The sequence below is a fragment of the Nerophis lumbriciformis genome, linkage group LG39 (genome assembly GCF_033978685.3).
Source record: "Nerophis lumbriciformis linkage group LG39, RoL_Nlum_v2.1, whole genome shotgun sequence".
In the NCBI taxonomy this organism is placed as follows: Eukaryota; Metazoa; Chordata; class Actinopteri; order Syngnathiformes; family Syngnathidae; genus Nerophis; species Nerophis lumbriciformis.
In genome coordinates, this window is record NC_084586.2 from 22,477,501 (window position 1) to 22,499,055 (window position 21,555).

General features: G+C 44.6%; 2 protein-coding genes across 6 annotated transcripts in view; both read right to left on the reverse strand.

The window, feature by feature from the left end:
• Window positions 1-6,666, reverse strand: part of LOC133577931 (rho GTPase-activating protein 15-like) — a 96,653-nt gene extending 89,987 nt beyond the window's left edge. For 3 of the 4 annotated variants that reach the window (XM_061932088.2, XM_061932089.2, XM_061932091.2), the window contains exon 1: window positions 6,198-6,666. In XM_061932088.2, the coding sequence (XP_061788072.2) occupies window positions 6,198-6,662 (465 nt within the window). In that variant the 5' untranslated portion in view covers window positions 6,663-6,666. The remainder of the gene's footprint in view (window positions 1-6,197) is intronic. The other variant, XM_072912717.1, reaches the window with a different exon arrangement.
• Window positions 6,667-12,928: 6,262 nt separating this feature from the next.
• The window catches only part of mfsd13a (major facilitator superfamily domain containing 13A), a 31,055-nt gene continuing 22,428 nt past the window's right edge, over window positions 12,929-21,555 (reverse strand). For both annotated transcript variants that reach the window (XM_072912701.1, XM_072912702.1), the window contains 4 exons: window positions 19,734-19,830; window positions 19,496-19,667; window positions 13,669-13,862; window positions 12,929-13,604 (listed from right to left, as the gene is read on the reverse strand). In XM_072912701.1, the coding sequence (XP_072768802.1) occupies window positions 13,360-13,604; window positions 13,669-13,862; window positions 19,496-19,667; window positions 19,734-19,830 (708 nt within the window). In that variant the 3' untranslated portion in view covers window positions 12,929-13,359. The remainder of the gene's footprint in view (window positions 13,605-13,668; window positions 13,863-19,495; window positions 19,668-19,733; window positions 19,831-21,555) is intronic.

Here is a 21,555-nt window from a genome sequence, read left to right on the forward strand (position 1 = left end):
TATATATATATATATATATATACACATATATATAAAAATACATACATATATATACACATGTGTGTGTGTGTATACATATATATATGTATGTATATAATACATATATATATATATATATACATATATATATACACACACACACACACACACACACACACACACACACACACACACACACACACACACACACACACATATATATATATGTATGTATGTATGTATGTATATATATTAGGGCTGCAACTAACGATTAATTTGATAATCGATTAATCTGTCGATTATTACTTCGATTAATCGATTAATAATCGGATAAAAGAGACAAAGTACATTTCTATCCTTTCCAGTATTTTATTGGAAAAACCCAGCATACTGGCACCATACTTATTTTGATTATTGTTTCTCAGCTGTTTGTACATGTTGCAGTTTATAAATAAAGGTTTATCAATAAACTTTTTTTTTTTAAATGTAATAAAAATATATATATAATAATTGCCTCTGCGCATAGCATAGATCCAATGAATCGATGACTAAATTAATCCCCAAATATTTTTATAATCGATTTTAATCAATTTAATCGATTAGTTGTTGCAGCCCTAATATATATATATATATATATATGTATATACACCACACACACATATATCAAAATACATACCTATATATACACACACGTGTGTATATATTAGAGATGCGCGGTTTGCGGGCACAACCGCGGAGTCCGCGGATTATCCGCGGATCGGGCGGATGAAATTTTAAAAAATTAGATTTTATCCGCGGGTCGGGTCGGGCGGTTGAAATAAAAAAAAAAAAGATTTTAAATAGATTCAGGCGGGTGGCAGTTAAACCAATTGGTAAATATATATACATAGTTAAATGTTGTTACCCACATACGAAAAACGAGCAGGCACCTGCAGCATATGCCACAACAGAAGAAAAAAAAAAAAAGAGATGGACACTTTTACGGAGCGGAGAAGGCCCCCGACGCCTCGCCGGGGTCCGGGACCGAGGCCCCTTCCCCCGAGAGGGCCCCACCGGGAGCCGTAGCTGAGGCGATCCGCGAGAAGGGCCCGACGCACGTCCAGGGTCACCACCGCGCCCACCGCACCGACACCCCGCCTCGTCCGCCTTCGCCGCGGCCGGCGTCACGCGCAGCAGGTAAGCAGCTTACCTGCCCGCCACCCCCGTGGCCGGGGGCTCGTAACAGGGGTCACTCCGCGCGCTCCGCCCGCGCAGCTTACCTGCCCGCCACCCCTGTTGCCGGGGGCGCGTAACAGGGGTCACTCCGCGCGCAGTGCCCTCACGAAAGGGGTGGGGCTCACCCTGGTTGATATAGACAGCAGGACGGTGGCCATGGACGTCGGAACCCGCTAAGGAGTGTGTAACAACCCACCTGCCGAATCAACTAGCCCTGAAAATGGATGGCGCTGGAGCGTTGGGCCCATACCCGGCCGTCGCCGGCAGCGAGACGCGCTTGGAGGTGCGCTCAGCGCGGCTCTCATATGATTGCGCACTGGTGTGCGTCTGGGTCGTGACAGCGTGGCACGCGAATGTCTGTGCTGCATTGGATCAGTCTCCTTTCTTTAACAGGCAAAAGCTTTATAACCTCACTAATGCCTTGCATCGTCTATATTAGATATATAACAATGGGCGGGTGCGGGCGGATGGCGGGCGGGTGCGGTTCTGATCAAATGTTACATCGGGTGGATGGCGGATGGTTGACGACTTTCTTTTTTTTTTTTTTTTTTTTTGTGTCCTGTCCAGCTTCTCAGGCAAATCATATAGTTGATGTAGATGCCCATGTCGGCTGTTCAGATTTACTTTACAAAAGAGAAGTGTAGGATACTTCTCTTGTTGCCTTATTTGTATTTGACTTTATTAAATGTATTTATATTATCATTTAGTGCAGCCGGGCCGGAGCAGGAGGGGATAGAAAGAGAAAAAAAAAAGAAGACAGAGGGGGAAATTGTGGGGACAAGAGGGGGATTAGACAGAGAGACAAAAACAACAACAGCAAACAACAACAACAACAACAATAGAGCAACATCAGCAAATATGACATGTACAAATATGATGGTAAAAGTAATAGCAAATAAGCAGTTAGCGAAAAATAAAAAATAATACAGAAATGACAATGAGCATTATTACACTACAAATGGATCAATACAAATACCAATAGAAATAGCGCTATTGATAATGAACAATACCAATAATTTACCTTTATTATCAACAATACAGTTGTTTAAATGCAACAATACATATACGTAATGATAACTTGAGATACGAAAGAATGCAGAAAAATGGAGGGTGAGAAAGAGAAGCAACCTACATTAACCTTGTAGATTGTTATAGTCACAATAGGTTAAGCTTTGTCAGTGTGCCATGTGTTACACCCAGTTTACCCTAGGGCAACAACGTTAATATATGTTTGATGAAACGTGATTATGTGCATGAGTGTAAGTATGCATATGTACTTGTATATGTACAGAATGTGTATATGTGTTTGTACAATGAATGTATATGTACAGAATGTGTATATGTGTTTGTACAGTGAATGTATATGTACAGTATGTGTATGTGTATGTTTGTATATTGAATGTGCGTGTGGATGTACGAACATTAGGTAGGTAAATATGTACTGTATTTGTGTATGTATGTGGGAGCGTAGGTACCTATGTACGTATGTGAGCATATGTGAATTTGCATGTACAATACATTCGACTCCCAGAGTGCGTGGGAGCCAGAGCACGGCCCCATCACCCCCGAGAGCCCAACCCACAAACAGGAGGCGTGGTGCCCAGGGAACCAGGGACCACCGCCCCCACGCAGCCAAGCCGGCCAGCGACAGGAACCCCAGAGCCCGACCCACCACCCCGCCCACGAGGGCCAGCAGCAGGCCGCAGACAGACGCACCCGGCAGAGGACAGGGCACGAGAAAAGCAGGGGACAGCCAGACCCCAAGCCAGCGAGAGACCACACCCCACACGGGCAGAAAGGCGAGACGCCCCGCCTGAGGGACCCAGAGACTCCCCGCAACCGGACGGGAAGACCGCCCCCTCCCCACCGGCAACCGGGCCCCCACGAGCCCACCCCCCACCCCCGGAGAGCGCGGCGAGGCCAGCCCCCGGCCACCCCACCCAAACCGGCCGCCGCAGGACCACCCAGGCACAGGGCCACGGGAACCACCCACCCCACCCGCAGGGACCCCAACGATGGAGATGGAACAACCAGCAACCGCCCCGCCGAGCCCCCCCCCCTGAGGGAGGGGAAAAATTAAAAAAATAATATTAATAAAATATATTAAAAAATAAATAAATAAATTAATTAATTAATTAAAAAAAAAAAAATAAAAAAAATAAAAAAAAATAAAAAGAATTAAAAGAAGATCACAGACATGCTGACAAACAAGGTCACTACCCCAGCAACTGGCCGACTCGCAGCACCTCGGAATACCTTGCAGCACCAAGCTACCACAATAGACGCAGGGACTAGGCCCAACAGGCCCCAACCAAGACGGGCACCCGGAAGGGATGGACAGCGGGACCCAGGAGCTCCAGACACGCAGTTCGGATGCAGTAGCCTGAGGCGTCGACCCCCGTCTGACAGGCAGGCCCAGAGCGTACCCCCAGAAATATACATACATACATACATATATACATACACATACACACATACATGTATACATACCCACACATACACATATATACATATACATACACATATGTACACATACACATATATATATACATACATACACACACATATACATACATATACACAGTTCGTCAGCCCCGACAGCCATCTCGCGCGCGCGCTGCCACCAGTCACAACATCAGCCACACCCCTGCACCAGACCCAGCAGCCACGGGCGCCCACACCACAAACAAACGGCAGCAGAAACAGCAGCCGCAATAACCCCAGACAGCCAGCACCAGCCAATCAAATCAAAGCGATCAAAAAAAAACTGCGACCAGCAACCACACGCCACCAGGACCACGGAGACCAGCCGGCGCCAGCCCGCCAGTCAGCCCGAACGCCAACACGCAAACAAGAGACACCAACACCCCCCCCACCCCAACCTAAAGGCCCCCCACCCCAACCCAAACCCGCACAAACACACCACCGCCCAAACAACCGAGACACAGCATCCAGACCAGACACGGGGGCTGCGCCGCCACCACATCAAGTCACCAACAGAGACCCCACAGCGCAAGGTCGGGCCACACGGGCACGGACCCCACCCAACAGGAAGTGAGACCCGCGCGACGCCACACACAAATAAATAATAAGATTTAAAAAAATAAAAAAATAAAAAAAAAATTTAAAAAATTAAATAAAATAAAAATAAGTAAATAATAAAAATAAAAATAATAAATACATTAAAAATAAAAAATATATATAACAATAATAAATGAATAAAAGCCTGGCAGGCCACCAGACCGCAGTCCACGCCGGCCGACGAGGCAATGAGGGGTGCGCCGAACCCCAAACCCCCCATGCATGTGTACAAGGCCCCCAGAGTGTCTATTGTGTAGTTAAAATTAGGAGGTCAGCCGTTACAGCCGACCTCCAGTCCCTATTGATGTGTGTACTGTAGCGTGAGTGAGATATGTATGCTTGTGGGAACTAATAATGCGATTAAAATTGGGGGACATCAAGGTCATGGTGGGTCCCAACCAAGCCAAGCCCCCCAAATCCTAAGTGTCTAATATGCAGCAAAGATTGAGGGATGGACGAGCAGGGGACAAGACAGGAGGACTGGAGCCCCATTGGAGGCATCCTCAACCCCCCGCCATGCCTCCCCGCAGGACAATCCCCAAAGTCCTATATATGTGTGACTGTGTGCGCTATAAGTAGGAGTAGAGGGCCCGGACATCCCCCCAGTCCACGCGGCCGACAACCAGGAACTACGGCCAGGAGGCCGCCACCCCCCGCCACAGCCCGCCAAACAAAGCCAGCCCCCGCCCGCCCCAACCCAACCCTGCAGAGCCCATACCGGCAACCAAACGCAGAAAAACTGCACAGCCCCCACGCCCAATGCAAACACCGCATCCCGGCCATCCACACAGCAACGTGCCCATACGAGTCCCGGCCAGGGGAAGGAGCCCCCCAACGGGGGAAGAAGCCAATGCATACCGTCCGCCCGCCAGCCCTCAAACCAGCCGGCAAGCCAACGCCAGCCAGCCCCACAACCCCACAAGCGCACAGACACCAGCCACAGTCCCCCAACCACTCCAACCCAACACAGCGATGCCAACCGCTGGTATCACCGCAGCAACCATCACCACCACCGCCCGTCCGCAGCGTAAGCACCCGCGGCCGCCGAAACCAAAACAAAAAAGCGACCGACCCCGTAAACCACAACAACGCACACCCCCGGCTACCACCGAGGCCACCAACCCACCTACCCCAACTCATCCACAGCCAGGCCAATTGAGCCACCGGACATCCACACCCATGCACACACCTACACATTCATATACACATACATACACACATACATATATGCATATACATATACATACACATACACACATATACACACGCATGCATATACATATAAACATACACGTCCACACATATATACACATTAATACACCCACACACATATACATAAGCCCACATATACACAAACACATACATACACAACACACACAAAAAAAAAAAAAAAAAAATAGAAAGAAAAGAAAAAAAAGAAAAGAAAAAAAAAGAAAAACCCTTTAAGTTGGTTGACGACTTTCTGATGCGGTTGCGGATGAAATAATTGCCTATCCGCGCATCTCTAGTATGTATATATATATATATATATATATATATATATATATATATATATATATATATATATATATATATATATATACATACACACACACATTTATATACACATTCACACATTTATATACACATATACATACATATATAGTTTGGACACCACAGTTTAAGTTAGATTACATTAAATTGTAGGAACATAAGGTCTTTAAATGGCGCCCTCTGGTGGCTGACCACTGACTTGAATGCTACTTCCTCAGTCTTACCTTGTGTGTGATGTTGTGTTGACTCAGTCTTACCTTGTGTGTGATGTTGTGTTGAATCAGTCTTACCTTGTGTGTGATGTTGTGTTGACTCAGTCTCACCTTGTGTGTGATGTTGTGTTGACTCAGTCTCACCTTGTGTGTGATGTTGTGTTGAATCAGTCTCACCTTGTGTGTGATGTTGTCCTGCGCCATGACATCATCAAGGGGGGAACAAGACTGAGGGCTCTCATCTTCTCCACCGCTCAACTCCACCTTTCCATAGGCGTCTTCACCATCAGGTGCACCATCACTACTGCTTCCTGTGTGTGGCGCAGGTGTGGTCTCTGCCTGGTCCCCGCAGGAAGCAGGTGTGGTCTCTGCCTGGTCCCCGCAGGAAGCAGAAGGGGAACGTCCAAGGTGTGCACCCTGAGCAGGTGAGGGCAGCCGGCTGACGTACTGAGCAGGGACGTAGAAAGGCCTGGCGTGGTCCTGATGGGAGCGTACCTGCCACCAGTGTTGGTCAGTCCTGGACACCAGGAAGTAGGTTTCGTTGGGCTTAATGGACACAAGCCGACCGTCCCGAGTCCGGTACTCAAATTCATGGCGCACCAACACCAGCTCCATGTTGGCACGCGTTGCCATGGATACCATATGCTGCCAGCTGGAGAAGAAGATGGTGGAGTCATGTTATTGTCCTTTCTCTACACCAACAGGTCGGTTTTTTTTTTGTACTTCTTTTAATGAAAACAATTCATGGTAGCAGTTATGAGAAGATGTGGACCAGAAGAATTGAAACTTACTCAAATATTACACCAGCAAATGATGTATGAAGTGTGCTATTCTGAATGTTGCTGGGCCGGGTTTGGGTTTGAGTGTGAGTGTGAGTGTGTGTGTGTTACGGACAGCAAAGCCCTGTCTGTCTGTTATTTCACTTTACCTATTTCTGTGTTGATTGAGCTGTGTTGAAGCAGCAAAAAAGGACATTATGTTAAGTGAAGAGTTTCTGTCTCTGATAGTTGATATAATAATGTAACTGCATCATTCTTTTTTTTTCTTTAATCCTCTTGGCCCCCTTGGGAGCATAGGGCGTCTACCATGGCTCTCCACCTCACTCTCTTCTGTGCGATGGTCTTCGCTTCTTGCCAGGAGATCCCCATCTTGGTCAGTTCATCAAGAGTTGACCGCCTCTCCCTGGCTTCCTCTTGCCCTGAGGGTTATAGTCCAGGGCTTGTCTTGCTATGTTTCTCGGATCCTTCCTCAGTGTATGGCCGATCCATCCCCACTTTCTGCTTTTGATTTCATTTTGAATTTGCTCTTGGTTTATGCGTCTCCACAGGTCTACATTTGATATCTTGTTGGGCCACCAAATCCTCAGCATGTACCTGAGACAGTTGTTAATAAACACTTGTAGTTTATGGATGATCGATTTGGTGGTTTTCTTGTCCAGAAAGGGAACTGCGAATCGGTTCTCATTGTGCACTTAAAAGAGCTGTTCAAAAGACTCAATTCGTTCCAATGTCACAAATTTAAAAAAAATGTATATAAAAATGTCAAAATGGGCGCCAGCATTCTCTGTTGTCCAATTAACCCGAGTGTTGCTCACATACATTTTCCATTGGGTAATGTCGGAGGCAGATATTTACATATATCCGAATTTAAGTTGTACTTCTTTCATTTCTTAGTCATATTTGAAAACAGCTCGTGTTTTCCATTTCTTCTCTTGATGCTCTGTCAGAAAGTAAACTGTGTGTGTTAACCTTGAGTTCTTTGGAATGTGTTATGACTAGGGAGACGTTGTGCTTGTATTATGGCTAGGGAGGGGGAAGGAAAGAGGGTTTTTTGGCGTTGGGAAGAGACCATTTTGGGAGGCGCAATAGAATGTTCTAGGGTTAGACTGGTCTCAAAATGTATATTGGCAAAGCTTTGAAAATATACAACAAAATACCTATTCTGTCTCTGGTGGTTTTTCAACTCAGCTTTAAGTGTCGTAAAGAGCTTGGGAGCGAATTGTGACTTGAATTCCCTGGGAGGAACAACTGGTCCAAAACGCAAGCAAAACAAACTTTAGTTTGAAGTGGAGAATATGTTGTTATGTTGATAATGTTGACAATAAACATGCTGGCTGTTGTTGTTGTTTACATCTAGCTAACATTTAGGCGGGCAATGCCTTGTTTTGCTAGCTATCCCATGATGCCTTGCGCTTTGACGCGCATTTAAACCTCCCATTACGGAAATTAAAAATAACCAAATGTATCGTTTTCTCTATTTATTATTCAGTTTATACGCCTAACTTTCAAGATACTTTCTTTTGGGCTTTTCTAGTAAAGAAAAAAACCGACTCAGAAAACTTGAATTAGCTTTAGCTTCAAACCCGGAAGTAGCTATCGCGGTGTGACGTCATCCCGATTGCTAGCTATCCCATGATGCCTTGCGCTTTGACACCCATTTAAACCTCCCATTATGGAAATAAAAAATAACCAAATGTATCGTTTTCTCTATTTATTATTCAGTTTATACGCCTAACTTTCAAGATACTTTCTTTTGGGCTTTTCTAGTAAAGAAAAAAAACGACTCAGAAAACTTGAATTAGCTTTAGCTTCAAACCCGGAAGTGGCTATCGCGGTGTGACGTCATCCCGAAACACTTTATTGCACTTGTATACTAAAAGGGAACAAACTGATAAGATGACGTAAAGTCACATTCCTATTTAAAAAAAATAAAATAGGACAAAGTGAGTTGAATGCTGCCTAATTCAGAGTTTGGTATCTTAAATACATAATTTGACATCACAATCACACAACATGGCGAGCAAGAAAGCATTAAAGACAACAACAGACTTACTTACAAGGTTTCCACTGGCGTCGGACAGACTCTCATGTTTCTCCTTCGGTCCTATTTCTTCCTTGTGACACATTTTCACACACTGAGGTCACAAAAATGGGAAGTCTGTTGTTAGTGGTACTTCCCAATATGTCTGCTTTTAAACAGCATCAATTGCGTACGCGCATGCGCTCTACTAACCAGGGTGTGACGCGCATAAACAAACACACAGACGTTATCATGAATATACAGGTAAAAGCCAGTAAATTAGAATATTTTGAAAAACTTGATTTATTTCAGTAATTGCATTCAAAAGGTGTAACTTGTACATTATATTTATTCATTGCACACAGACTGATGCATTCAAATGTTTATTTCATTTAATTTTGATGATTTGAAGTGGCAACAAATGAAAATCCAAAATTCCGTGTGTCACAAAATTAGAATATTACTTAAGGCTAATACAAAAAAGGGATTTTTAGAAATGTTGGCCAACTGAAAAGTATGAAAATGAAAAATATGAGCATGTACAATACTCAATACTTGGTTGGAGCTCCTTTTGCCTCAATTACTGCGTTAATGCGGCGTGGCATGGAGTCCATGAGTTTCTGGCACTGCTCAGGTGTTATGAGAGCCCAGGTTGCAGGAAACAGAGTGGACCGACACCAGCAGATGACATGGCACCCCAAACCATCACTGATGGTGGAAACTTTACACTAGACTTCAGGCAACGTGGATCCTGTGCCTCTCCTGTCTTCCTCCAGACTCTGGGACCTCGATTTCCAAAGGAAATGCAAAATTTGCTTTCGTCAGAAAACATGACTTTGGACCACTCAGCAGCAGTCCAGCTGGTGTCGGTCCACTCTGTTTCCTGAGATCCAGGGTCAACGCAGCCGTCTACCAGCAAGTTTTAGAGCACTTCATGCTTCCTGCTGCTGACCTGCTCTATGGAGATGGAGATTTCAAGTTCCAACAGGACTTGGCGCCTGCACACAGCGCAAAATCTACCCGTGCCTGGTTTACGGACCATGGTATTTCTGTTCTAAATTGGCCCGCCAACTCCCCTGACCTTAGCCCCATAGAAAATCTGTGGGGTATTGTGAAAAGGAAGATGCAGAATGCCAGACCCAAAAACGCAGAAGAGTTGAAGGCCACTATCAGAGCAACCTGGGCTCTCATAACACCTGAGCAGTGCCAGAAACTCATCGACTCCATGCCACGCCGCATTAACGCAGTAATTGAGGCAAAAGGAGCTCCAACCAAGTATTGAGTATTGTACATGCTCATATTTTTCATTTTCATACTTTTCAGTTGGCCAACATTTCTAAAAATCCCTTTTTTGTATTAGCCTTAAGTAATATTCTAATTTTGTGACACACGGAATTTTGGATTTTCATTTGTTGCCACTTCAAATCATCAAAATTAAATGAAATAAACATTTGAATGCATCAGTCTGTGTGCAATGAATAAATATAATGTACAAGTTACACCTTTTGAATGCAATTACTGAAATAAATCAAGTTTTTCTAAATATTCTAATTTACTGGCTTTTACCTGTATTAGTTATAATAATATTAGGACAGACTATTACATCGTTTTGGTATGAGGTTTATTTTTTGGTAATGGCACATAATTGTGGTAGAATATTTTGAAGAATACAAAAAAAGTCAAATTGATTAAAAAGTGGCAGTAGAAGAATCACTATCATCACGAGGAGAAGTCCAACAGACAAACTGGCAGTTTTGTGCAAAAACAATCATTTCAAACACACTGAACATGTGTGTGTGTAAACAGGAAGCCGTCTGCTTCCACCTTCCTGAAGACTTAACACAATAAGAGAAAAGAAAAAGATGTGCAGTCTTGTTCTTCATCTGATATTCAAACAAGTTAAATACGTGTGATCTGTTACAGTATAAATATATGTCAATGCTCTGTTAAAAAAGAAGGCAGGTTTCATTTGTTTGAAAATATTCATTTAGGTTCTACTCAATGGACTCAGCAACTGTGCTGTTTTTTTGTTTTTTTTGACATGGTGGTACACAAAGCTAGTTGCTGTGTGCCGACTTCAGTCACGTTTGTAAAAAAAAAGTGGACAAAAAGTGTCTTTGTGCTGCTTGCCTCTATTCCAGGGTGTCCAAAGTGCAGCCAATTTCTTTAGCAAACTTTTAAAATACTATTTTTAAAAAAATGAATGAAAATGACTAACTTTAAAAAGGTCCTGGGGACCCAAAAGGGTCTCGGTCATTAAAGTGTTAAAATAAGTCACAGATTAGTTTTTTTTTTTAACTTTCAACACTTTTCCAACGACCTAATGCTTTTATTTTGTTATGTTTTACTCTCCTTTTCCCCCCCAAGAGAAAAACCGTGTTTGTGGCCAATACACAAAATATGCAATATTAAGGACACGTACGTTTATGTTAATATTAGTATTATTTTATTACTTTTACTCATCAAAAAATTTAAATAATCGACAGATAAATCGGAAGTTGCTTCAAGGATTTAAGCATTGAAAGTTAATAATAAAATATATTGATATATGCATCCATCCATCCATCTTCTTCCGCTTATCCGAGGTCGGGTCGCGGGGGCAGCAGCCTAAGCAGGGAAGCCCAGACTTCCCTCTCCCCAGCCACTTCGTCCAGCTCTTCCTGTGGGACCCCGAGGCGTTCCCAGGCCAGCCGGGAGACATAGTCTTCCCAACGTGTCCTGGGTCTTCCTCGTGGCCTCCTACCGGTCAGACATGCCCTAAACACCTCCTTAGGGAGGCGCTCGGGTGGCATCCTGACCAGATGCCCGAACCACCTCATCTGGCTCCTCTCCATGTGGAGGAGCAGCGGCTTTACTTTGAGCTCCCCCCGGATGGCAGAGCTTCTCACCCTATCTCTAAGGGAGAGACCCGCCACTCGGCGGAGGAAACTCATTTGGGCCGCTTGTACCCGTGATCTTGTCCTTTCGGTCATAACCCAACGCTCATGACCATAGGTGAGGATGGGAACGTAGATCGACCGGTAAATTGAGAGCTTTGCCTTCCGGCTCAGCTCCTTCTTCACCACAACGGATCGATACAGCGTCCGCATTACTGAAGACGCCGCACCGATCCGCCTGTCGATCTCACGATCCACTCTTCCCTCACTCGTGAACAAGACTCCCAGGTACTTGAACTCCTCCACTTGGGGCAAGATCTCCTCCCCAACCCGGAGATGGCACTCCACCCTTTTCCGGGTGAGAACCACGGACTCGGACTTGGAGGTGCTGATTCTCATCCCAGTCGCTTCACACTCAGCTGCGAACCGATCCAGTGAGAGCTGAAGATCCTGGCCAGATGAAGCCATCAGGACCACATCATGTTTAAAAAGCAGAGACCTAATCCTGCAGCCACCAAACCAGATCCCCTCAACGCCTTGACTGCGCCTAGAAATTCTGTCCATAAAAGTTCAGAACAGAATGGGTGACAAAGGGCAGCCTTGGCGGAGTCCAACCCTCACTGGAAACGTGTCCGACTTACTACCGGCAATGCGGACCAAGCTCTGACACTGATCATACAGGGAGCGGACTGCCACAATCAGACAGTCCGATACCCCATACTCTCTGAGCACTCCCCACAGGACTTCCCGAGGGACACGGTCCAATGCCTTCTCCAAGTCCACAAAACACATGTAGACTGGTTGGGCAAACTCCCATGCACCCTCAAGGACCCTGCCCAGAGTATAGAGCTGGTCCACAGTTCCACGACCAGGACGAAAACCACACTGTTCCTCCTGAATCCGAGGTTCGACTATCCGGCGTAGCCTCCTCTCCAGTACACCTGAATAGACCTTACCGAGAAGGCTGAGGAGTGTGATCCCACGATAGTTAGAGCACACCCTCCGGTTCCCCTTCTTAAAGAGAGGAACCACCACCCCGGTCTGCCAATCCAGAGGTACCGCCCCCGATGTCCACGCGATGCTGCAGAGTCTTGTCAACCAAGACAGCCCCACAGCATCCAGAGCCTTAAGGAACTCCGGGCGGATCTCATCCACCCCCGGGGCCTTGCCACCGAGGAGCTTTTTAACTACCTTGGCAACCTCAGCCCCAGAAATAGGAGAGCCCACCACAGACTCCCCAGGCACTGCTTCCTCATAGGAAGACGTGTTGGTGGGATTGAGGAGGTCTTTGAAGTATTCCCTCCACCGATCCACAACATCCGCAGTCGAGGTCAGCAGAACACCATCCGCACCATACACGGTGTTGGTAGTGCACTGCTTCCCCTTCCTGAGGCGGCGGATGGTGGTCCAGAATTGCTTCGAAGCCGTCCGGAAAAAAGAGGGTTTTGGGCAAAAAACTGAAGAAAAATCAATAACATTTTGGCAACAGATAGTTCTGAAGTTGATATTTAAGCGTTGAAGGTATAACAAAATATTATTTTGAACAGTTTAATGACTGGGACCTTTTATGTTAACCAGAAGTGAGGATAGCCCGAATGGTTGCGTTATGTTTTGAAAACATGAAAATGGCCCCCGTATGTTTTAGATTGGACTCCCCTGCTCCGTCAGATGGCCTTGACGTCCACCAGGCCGCCGTGTTGGGCGCCCTGCCTGGAGCTCTTGATGCCCTGCAGCTTGCGCCCGTGCAGCGTGAAGCGAGACCAGGCGGCCAGCTGCAGCAGGGCGCAGGTGATGGGCACAAACACCAGCATGTGGAAGCAACCCAGGCGCAGAGGCGGGGTCCCTGAGCCCGGGGCCACGTGGGGTCCCGGAATGTCCTCGGCGGGTTCCCTTTGGAAAATGTCGTAGCCTAGGGAGCAGAAGGGAGTGAGCCGTGCAGAGATGGTGGTGTCGGTGGCGTTGGCCGGCGGTACCTGTGTAGGCGCACAGCAGCCACGTGCCGAAGAGCGGCGCCAAGGTCTGCCCGGGCTTGGTCAACAGCGCCACCATCCCGAAAAGCAGCGCCGACGCCGCCTGCTGCCGGCGGTTGACCACAAAGTCCTCGTCCACCAGGTCGGAGATGACCAGCTTCAGCAGCTTGCACGTTCCCTCCGTGAACACCCGGTTACTGCGGGGAGACGGATTCAGTTCTGGGACTTGACTACAAACATCTATCCTGGACATTCAGTTCTGGGACTTGACTACAAACATCTATCCTGGACATTCAGTTCTGGGACTTGACTACAAACATCTATCCTGGACATTCAGTTCTGAGACTTGACTACAAACATCTATCCTGGACATTCAGTTCTGGGACTTGACTACAAACATCTATCCTGGACATTCAGTTCTGGGACTTGACTACAAACATCTATCCTGGACATTCAGTTCTGGGACTTGACTACAAACATCTATCCTGGACATTCAGTTCTGGGACTTGACTACAAACATCTATCCTGGACATTCAGTTCTGGGACTTGACTACAAACATCTATCCTGGACATTCAGTTCTGGGACTTGACTACAAACATCTATCCTGGACATTCAGTTCTGGGACTTGACTACAAACATCTATCCTGGACATTCAGTTCTGAGACTTGACTACAAACATCTATTTTGGACATTCAGTTCTGAGACTTGACTACAAACATCTATCCTGGACATTCAGTTCTGAGACTTGACTACAAACATCTATCCTGGACATTCAGTTCTGGGACTTGACTACAAACATCTATCCTGGACATTCAGTTCTGGGACTTGACTACAAACATCTATCCTGGACATTCAGTTCTGGGACTTGACTACAAACATCTATCCTGGACATTCAGTTCTGAGACTTGACTACAAACATCTATCCTGGACATTCAGTTCTGAGACTTGACTACAAACATCTATCCTGGACATTCAGTTCTGGGACTTGACTACAAACATCTATCCTGGACATTCAGTTCTGAGACTTGACTACAAACATCTATCCTGGACATTCAGTTCTGAGACTTGACTACAAACATCTATCCTGGACATTCAGTTCTGGGACTTGACTACAAACATCTATCCTGGACATTCAGTTCTGGGACTTGACTACAAACATCTATCCTGGACATTCAGTTCTGAGACTTGACTACAAACATCTATCCTGGACATTCAGTTCTGAGACTTGACTACAAACATCTATCCTGGACATTCAGTTCTGGGACTTGACTACAAACATCTATCCTGGACATTCAGTTCTGAGACTTGACTACAAACATCTATTTTGGACATTCAGTTCTGAGACTTGACTACAAACATCTATCCTGGACATTCAGTTCTGGGACTTGACTACAAACATCTATCCTGGACATTCAGTTCTGGGACTTGACTACAAACATCTATCCTGGACATTCAGTTCTGGGACTTGACTACAAACATCTATCCTGGACATTCAGTTCTGGGACTTGACTACAAACATCTATCCTGGACATTCAGTTCTGGGACTTGACTACAAACATCTATCCTGGACATTCAGTTCTGAGACTTGACTACAAACATCTATTTTGGACATTCAGTTCTGAGACTTGACTACAAACATCTATCCTGGACATTCAGTTCTGAGACTTGACTACAAACATCTATCCTGGACATTCAGCTCTGGGACTTGACTACAAACATCTATCCTGGACATTCAGTTCTGAGACTTGACAACAAACATCTATCCTGGACATTCAGTTCTGAGACTTGACTACAAACATCTATCCTGGACATTCAGTTCTGGGACTTGACTACAAACATCTATCCTGGACATTCAGTTCTGGGACTTGACTACAAACATCTATCCTGGACATTCAGTTCTGGGACTTGACTACAAACATCTATCCTGGACATTCAGTTCTGAGACTTGACTACAAACATCTATCCTGGACATTCAGTTCTGGGACTTGACTACAAACATCTATCCTGGACATTCAGTTCTGAGACTTGACTACAAACATCTATCCTGGACATTCAGTTCTGGGACTTGACTACAAACATCTATCCTGGACATTCAGTTCTGGGACTTGACTACAAACATCTATCCTGGACATTCAGTTCTGAGACTTGACTACAAACATCTATCCTGGACATTCAGTTCTGAGACTTGACTACAAACATCTATCCTGGACATTCAGTTCTGGGACTTGACTACAAACATCTATCCTGGACATTCAGTTCTGAGACTTGACTACAAACATCTATCCTGGACATTCAGTTCTGAGACTTGACTACAAACATCTATCCTGGACATTCAGTTCTGAGACTTGACTACAAACATCTATCCTGGACATTCAGTTCTGGGACTTGACTACAAACATCTATCCTGGACATTCAGTTCTGAGACTTGACTACAAACATCTATTTTGGACATTCAGTTCTGAGACTTGACTACAAACATCTATCCTGGACATTCAGTTCTGGGACTTGACTACAAACATCTATCCTGGACATTCAGTTCTGGGACTTGACTACAAACATCTATCCTGGACATTCAGTTCTGGGACTTGACTACAAACATCTATCCTGGACATTCAGTTCTGAGACTTGACTACAAACATCTATCCTGGACATTCAGTTCTGAGACTTGACTACAAACATGTATCCTGGACATTCAGTTCTGAGACTTGACTACAAACATCTATCCTGGACATTCAGTTCTGAGACTTGACTACAAACATCTATCCTGGACATTCAGTTCTGAGACTTGACTACAAACATCTATCCTGGACATTCAGTTCTGGGACTTGACTACAAACATCTATCCTGGACATTCAGTTCTGGGACTTGACTACAAACATCTATCCTGGACATTCAGTTCTGAGACTTGACTACAAACATCTATCCTGGACATTCAGTTCTGAGACTTGACTACAAACATCTATCCTGGACATTCAGTTCTGGGACTTGACTACAAACATCTATCCTGGACATTCAGTTCTGAGACTTGACTACAAACATCTATTTTGGACATTCAGTTCTGAGACTTGACTACAAACATCTATCCTGGACATTCAGTTCTGGGACTTGACTACAAACATCTATCCTGGACATTCAGTTCTGGGACTTGACTACAAACATCTATCCTGGACATTCAGTTCTGGGACTTGACTACAAACATCTATCCTGGACATTCAGTTCTGAGACTTGACTACAAACATCTATCCTGGACATTCAGTTCTGAGACTTGACTACAAACATGTATCCTGGACATTCAGTTCTGAGACTTGACTACAAACATCTATCCTGGACATTCAGTTCTGAGACTTGACTACAAACATCTATCCCGGACATTCAGTTCTGAGACTTGACTACAAACATCTATCCTGGACATTCAGTTCTGAGACTTGACTACAAACATCTATCCTGGACATTCAGTTCTGGAACTTGACTACAAACATCTATCCTGGACATTCAGTTCTGGGACTTGACTACAAACATCTATCCTGGACATTCAGTTCTGAGACTTGACTACAAACATCTATCCTGGACATTCAGTTCTGAGACTTGACTACAAACATCTATCCTGGACATTCAGTTCTGAGACTTGACTACAAACATCTATCCTGGACATTCAGTTCTGAGACTTGACTACAAACATCTATCCTGGACATTCAGTTCTGGGACTTGACTACAAACATCTATCCTGGACATTCAGTTCTGGGACTTGACTACAAACATCTATCCTGGACATTCAGTTCTGGGACTTGACTACAAACATCTATCCTGGACATTCAGTTCTGAGACTTGACTACAAACATCTATCCTGGACATTCAAACCAACATGAAGATTACCAGGAACTTTTCACCTCTACTTCTCCAACATTTCTCAATATGGGATGGGGTGCCCCCTAACTACAGCCCACAATGTTAATATGGGATGGGGTCCCCCCTAACTACAGCCCACGATGTTAATGTGGGATGGGGTCCCTCGTAATTGCATCCCACAATGTTAATATTGGATGGGAACCCCCTAACTACAGCCCACAATGTTAATATGGGATGGGGTCCCCCCTAATTACAGCCCACAATGTTAATATGGGATGGGGTCCCCCCTAACTACAGCCCACGATGTTAATGTGGGATGGGGTCCCTCCTAATTGCATCCCACAATGTTAATATTGGATGGGGACCCCTAACTACAGCCCACAATGTTAATATCGGATGGGGTCCCCCCTAACTACAGCCCACGATGTTAATGTGGGATGGGGTCCCCCCCTAATTGCAGCCCACAATGTTAATATGGGATGGGTCCCCCCTAATTACAGCCCACAATGTTAATATGGGATGGGTCCCCCCTAATTACAGCCCACAATGTTAATATGTGATGGGGTCTCCCCTAATTACAGCCCACAATGTTAATATGTGATGGGTCCCCCCTAATTACAGCCCACAATGTTAATGTGGGATGGGGTTCCCCCTAATTGCAGCCCACAATGTTAATATTGGATGGGTCCCCCCTAACTAAAGCCCACAATGTTAATATGGGATGGGGTCCCCCCTAACTACAGCCCACGATGTTAATGTGGGATGGGTCCCCCCTAATTTCAGCCCACAATGTTAATATTGGATGGGTCCCCCCTAATTACAGCCCACAATGTTAATATGGGATGGGGTCCCCCCTAACTACAGCCCACGATGTTAATTTTTGGATGGGGTCCCCCCTAATTACAGCCCACAATGTTAATATTGGATGGGGTCCCCCCTTATTACAGCCCACAATGTTAATATGGGATGGGTCCCCCCTAACTACAGCCCACAACGTTAATTTTTGGATGGGTCCCCCCTAATTACAGCCCACAATGTTAATATTGGATGGGGTCCCCCCTTATTACAGCCCACAATGTTAATATGGGATGGGTTCCCCCTAACTACAGCCCACGATGTTAATGTGGGATGGGGTTCCCCCTAATTTCAGCCCACAATGTTAATATGAGATGGGGTCCCCCCTAATTACATGCTAGTTAAAAGTGTAAATAGTTGTCTATTATTAGCATACACGCTAGTTAAAAGTGTAAATAGTTGTCTATTATTAGCATACATGCTAGTTAAAAGTGTAAATAGTTGGTTATTATTAGCATACATGCTAGTTAAAAGTGTAAATATTTGGCTATTATTAGCATACATGCTAGTTAAAAGTGTAAATAGTTGGCTATTATTAGCATACATGCTAGTTAAAAGTGTAAATAGTTGGTTGTTATTATTAGCATACATGCTAGTTAAAAGTGTAAATAGATATGGGATGGGGTGACCCCTAATTACAGCCCACAATGTTAATATGTGATGGGTCCCCCCTAATTGCAGCTCACAATGTTAATATGGGATGGGTCCCCCCTAATTACAGCCCAAAATGTTAATGTGGGATGGGGTCCCCCCTAATTACAGCCCACAATGTTTATATGTGATGGGGACCCCCCTAATTACAGCCCACAATGTTAATATGTGATGGGGTTTCCCCCCTAATTACAGCCCACAATGTTAATATGAGATGGGGTCCCCCCTAACTACAGCCCACGATGTTAATGTGGGATGGGTCCCTCCTAATTGCAGCCCACAATGTTAATATTGGATGGGGACCCCTAACTACAGCCCACAATGTTAATATTGGATGGGTCCCCCCTAACTACAGCCCACGATGTTAATGTGGGATGGGGTTCCCCCTAATTACAGCCCACGATGTTAATGTGGGATGGGGTTCCCCCTAATTGCAGCCCACAATGTTAATATGGGATGGGGTCCCCCCTAACTCACCTGGCGATGAAGATGCAGAGCAAGAAGACGTGGTCGGCCCCCGCCAGCAGCATGGCCACACTCAGTCCCAGTTTGAGCAGAAAAAGCCAGCGGATGACCTGGTAGACCCCGTGGCGCTGGCACAGGGTGAGGAAGTAGAGGTTGTTGAGGTGGGGGGCCACGTAGGAGATGCCTGCACCGTGGGAGACAAACATCAACGTCTGTCTTCACAGTCGTGTGGCTGCGTTGTCATGGTTACCCAGGAGGATGGAGCCGCTGGAGGCGGAGATGTTGTCTGACAGGAGGTGCTCCAGGAAAAGAGGGAAGAAGTTGTTGTTGAAGTGGCAGTGAAAGACCTGTGGAAACACAATCATTAATAGTACCAACTATCAAACATGTTGAAGTGGCAGTGAAAGACCTGTGGAAACACAATCATTAATAGTACCAACTATCAAACATGTTGAAGTGGCAGTGAAAGACCTGTGGAAACACAATCATTAATAGTACCAACTATCAAACATGTTGAAGTGGCAGTGAAAGACCTGTGGAAACACAATCATTAATAGTACCAACTATCAAACATGTTGAAGTGGCAGTGAAAGACCAGTGGAAACACAATCATTAATAGTACCAACAACCAAATACGTGACAAAGTACAAGAATTAGGGATCAGTTCAGTTTATTTGGAACATATCTCTTCTTTTGGAACACATTATTCATATTTATATTGTTTCTTATGGACAAGTTTTATTCACAATACAAACTTGTTGATTTGAGAACCCTGATCAAGTTGGTAATTGAAGTTCTACTGTAGTCGTGTTTAGTACCAATACTTTGGTACCGGTACCAAAATGATTTCGATATTTTTCGGTACTTTTCGATACTTTTCTAAATAAAGGGGACTACAATTTTTTTTTATTATTGTCTTTATTTGAACAAAAAATGTTAGTGTACATGAAACATATGTTTATTATTGTCATTTAGTCCTTAAATAACAACTTGTCTTTTAGTAGTAAGTAAACAAACAAAGACTCCTAATTAGTCTATGCAGTAACATATTGTGTCATTTATTTTGTACACATTATGAGGGACAAACTGTAAAAATGGATTATTAATCTACTTGTTCATTTACTGTTAATATCTGCTTATTTTCTGTTTGAACATGTTCTATCTACACTTCTGTTCAAATGTAATAATCACTTATTCTTCTCTTCTTTGATACTTGACATTAGTTTTGGATGATACCACACATTTAGGTATGGATCATGTCGATACCAAGTAGTTACAGGATCATACATTGTGTTATGATCCGCTGCCCGGATAATGGTCTGTTTAAGTTATTCGAGTCACTTGTGTTTTCTGTTAGTTTTGGACTCCTTTAGTTCCTGTTTATGCACCTCTGAGTTTGTTACCATGGCTACGTATTAGTTTCACCTGCATCTTGTGTTGGGGACGCGCACCAGTTTGTAATCAGAGACATTATTTAAGCCTGCCTTTGCCAGTCAGTCGGTCTGGCTTCTTTGTTTGCGTCACGCTACTGTTACCTAAGTTTTGCTTGTCTCCTAGCCCCTGCTAGTGATCTCTAGTCTGTGCTTAGTAGTAGCCTTAGCTTCAGGTGTGATCAGCACCTTGTTCCGTCGGTTTGTTTTCTGTTTAGTACCTCTTTGAGTGTTAATTTACAATTAAATCATGTTCCTACCTGCAAGTCCTGTCCAGAGTCGTCCATTTGCATCCTGGGAGAACAAACCTCGCAGTAAGCTGCAACCCCCTCGTGACACATTGGTCATAGTCAAAGTCCTCATGTGTCCAGGGACGTATTTACTGACTTTATAAACATTATATGAATTTTTTTTTAAAAGATCCACCCATGGCATTTGTTTTCATTGTGACGCCAGTGAGCTACGGTGTGTAGTGAAGCATGTTTAGCTATTCCTCGTCCTCCAGTGATAAAAGTACTTGTAAGAAACGTACTTTATTTGCAGTGACGTGCGGTCACTAGAGGCAGGTGAGGCGGGGCCTCACCTGCCATCATGGAAAGATAAAAAATGTAAAAAGAAAAAAAAATAATTAAATTGTTATAT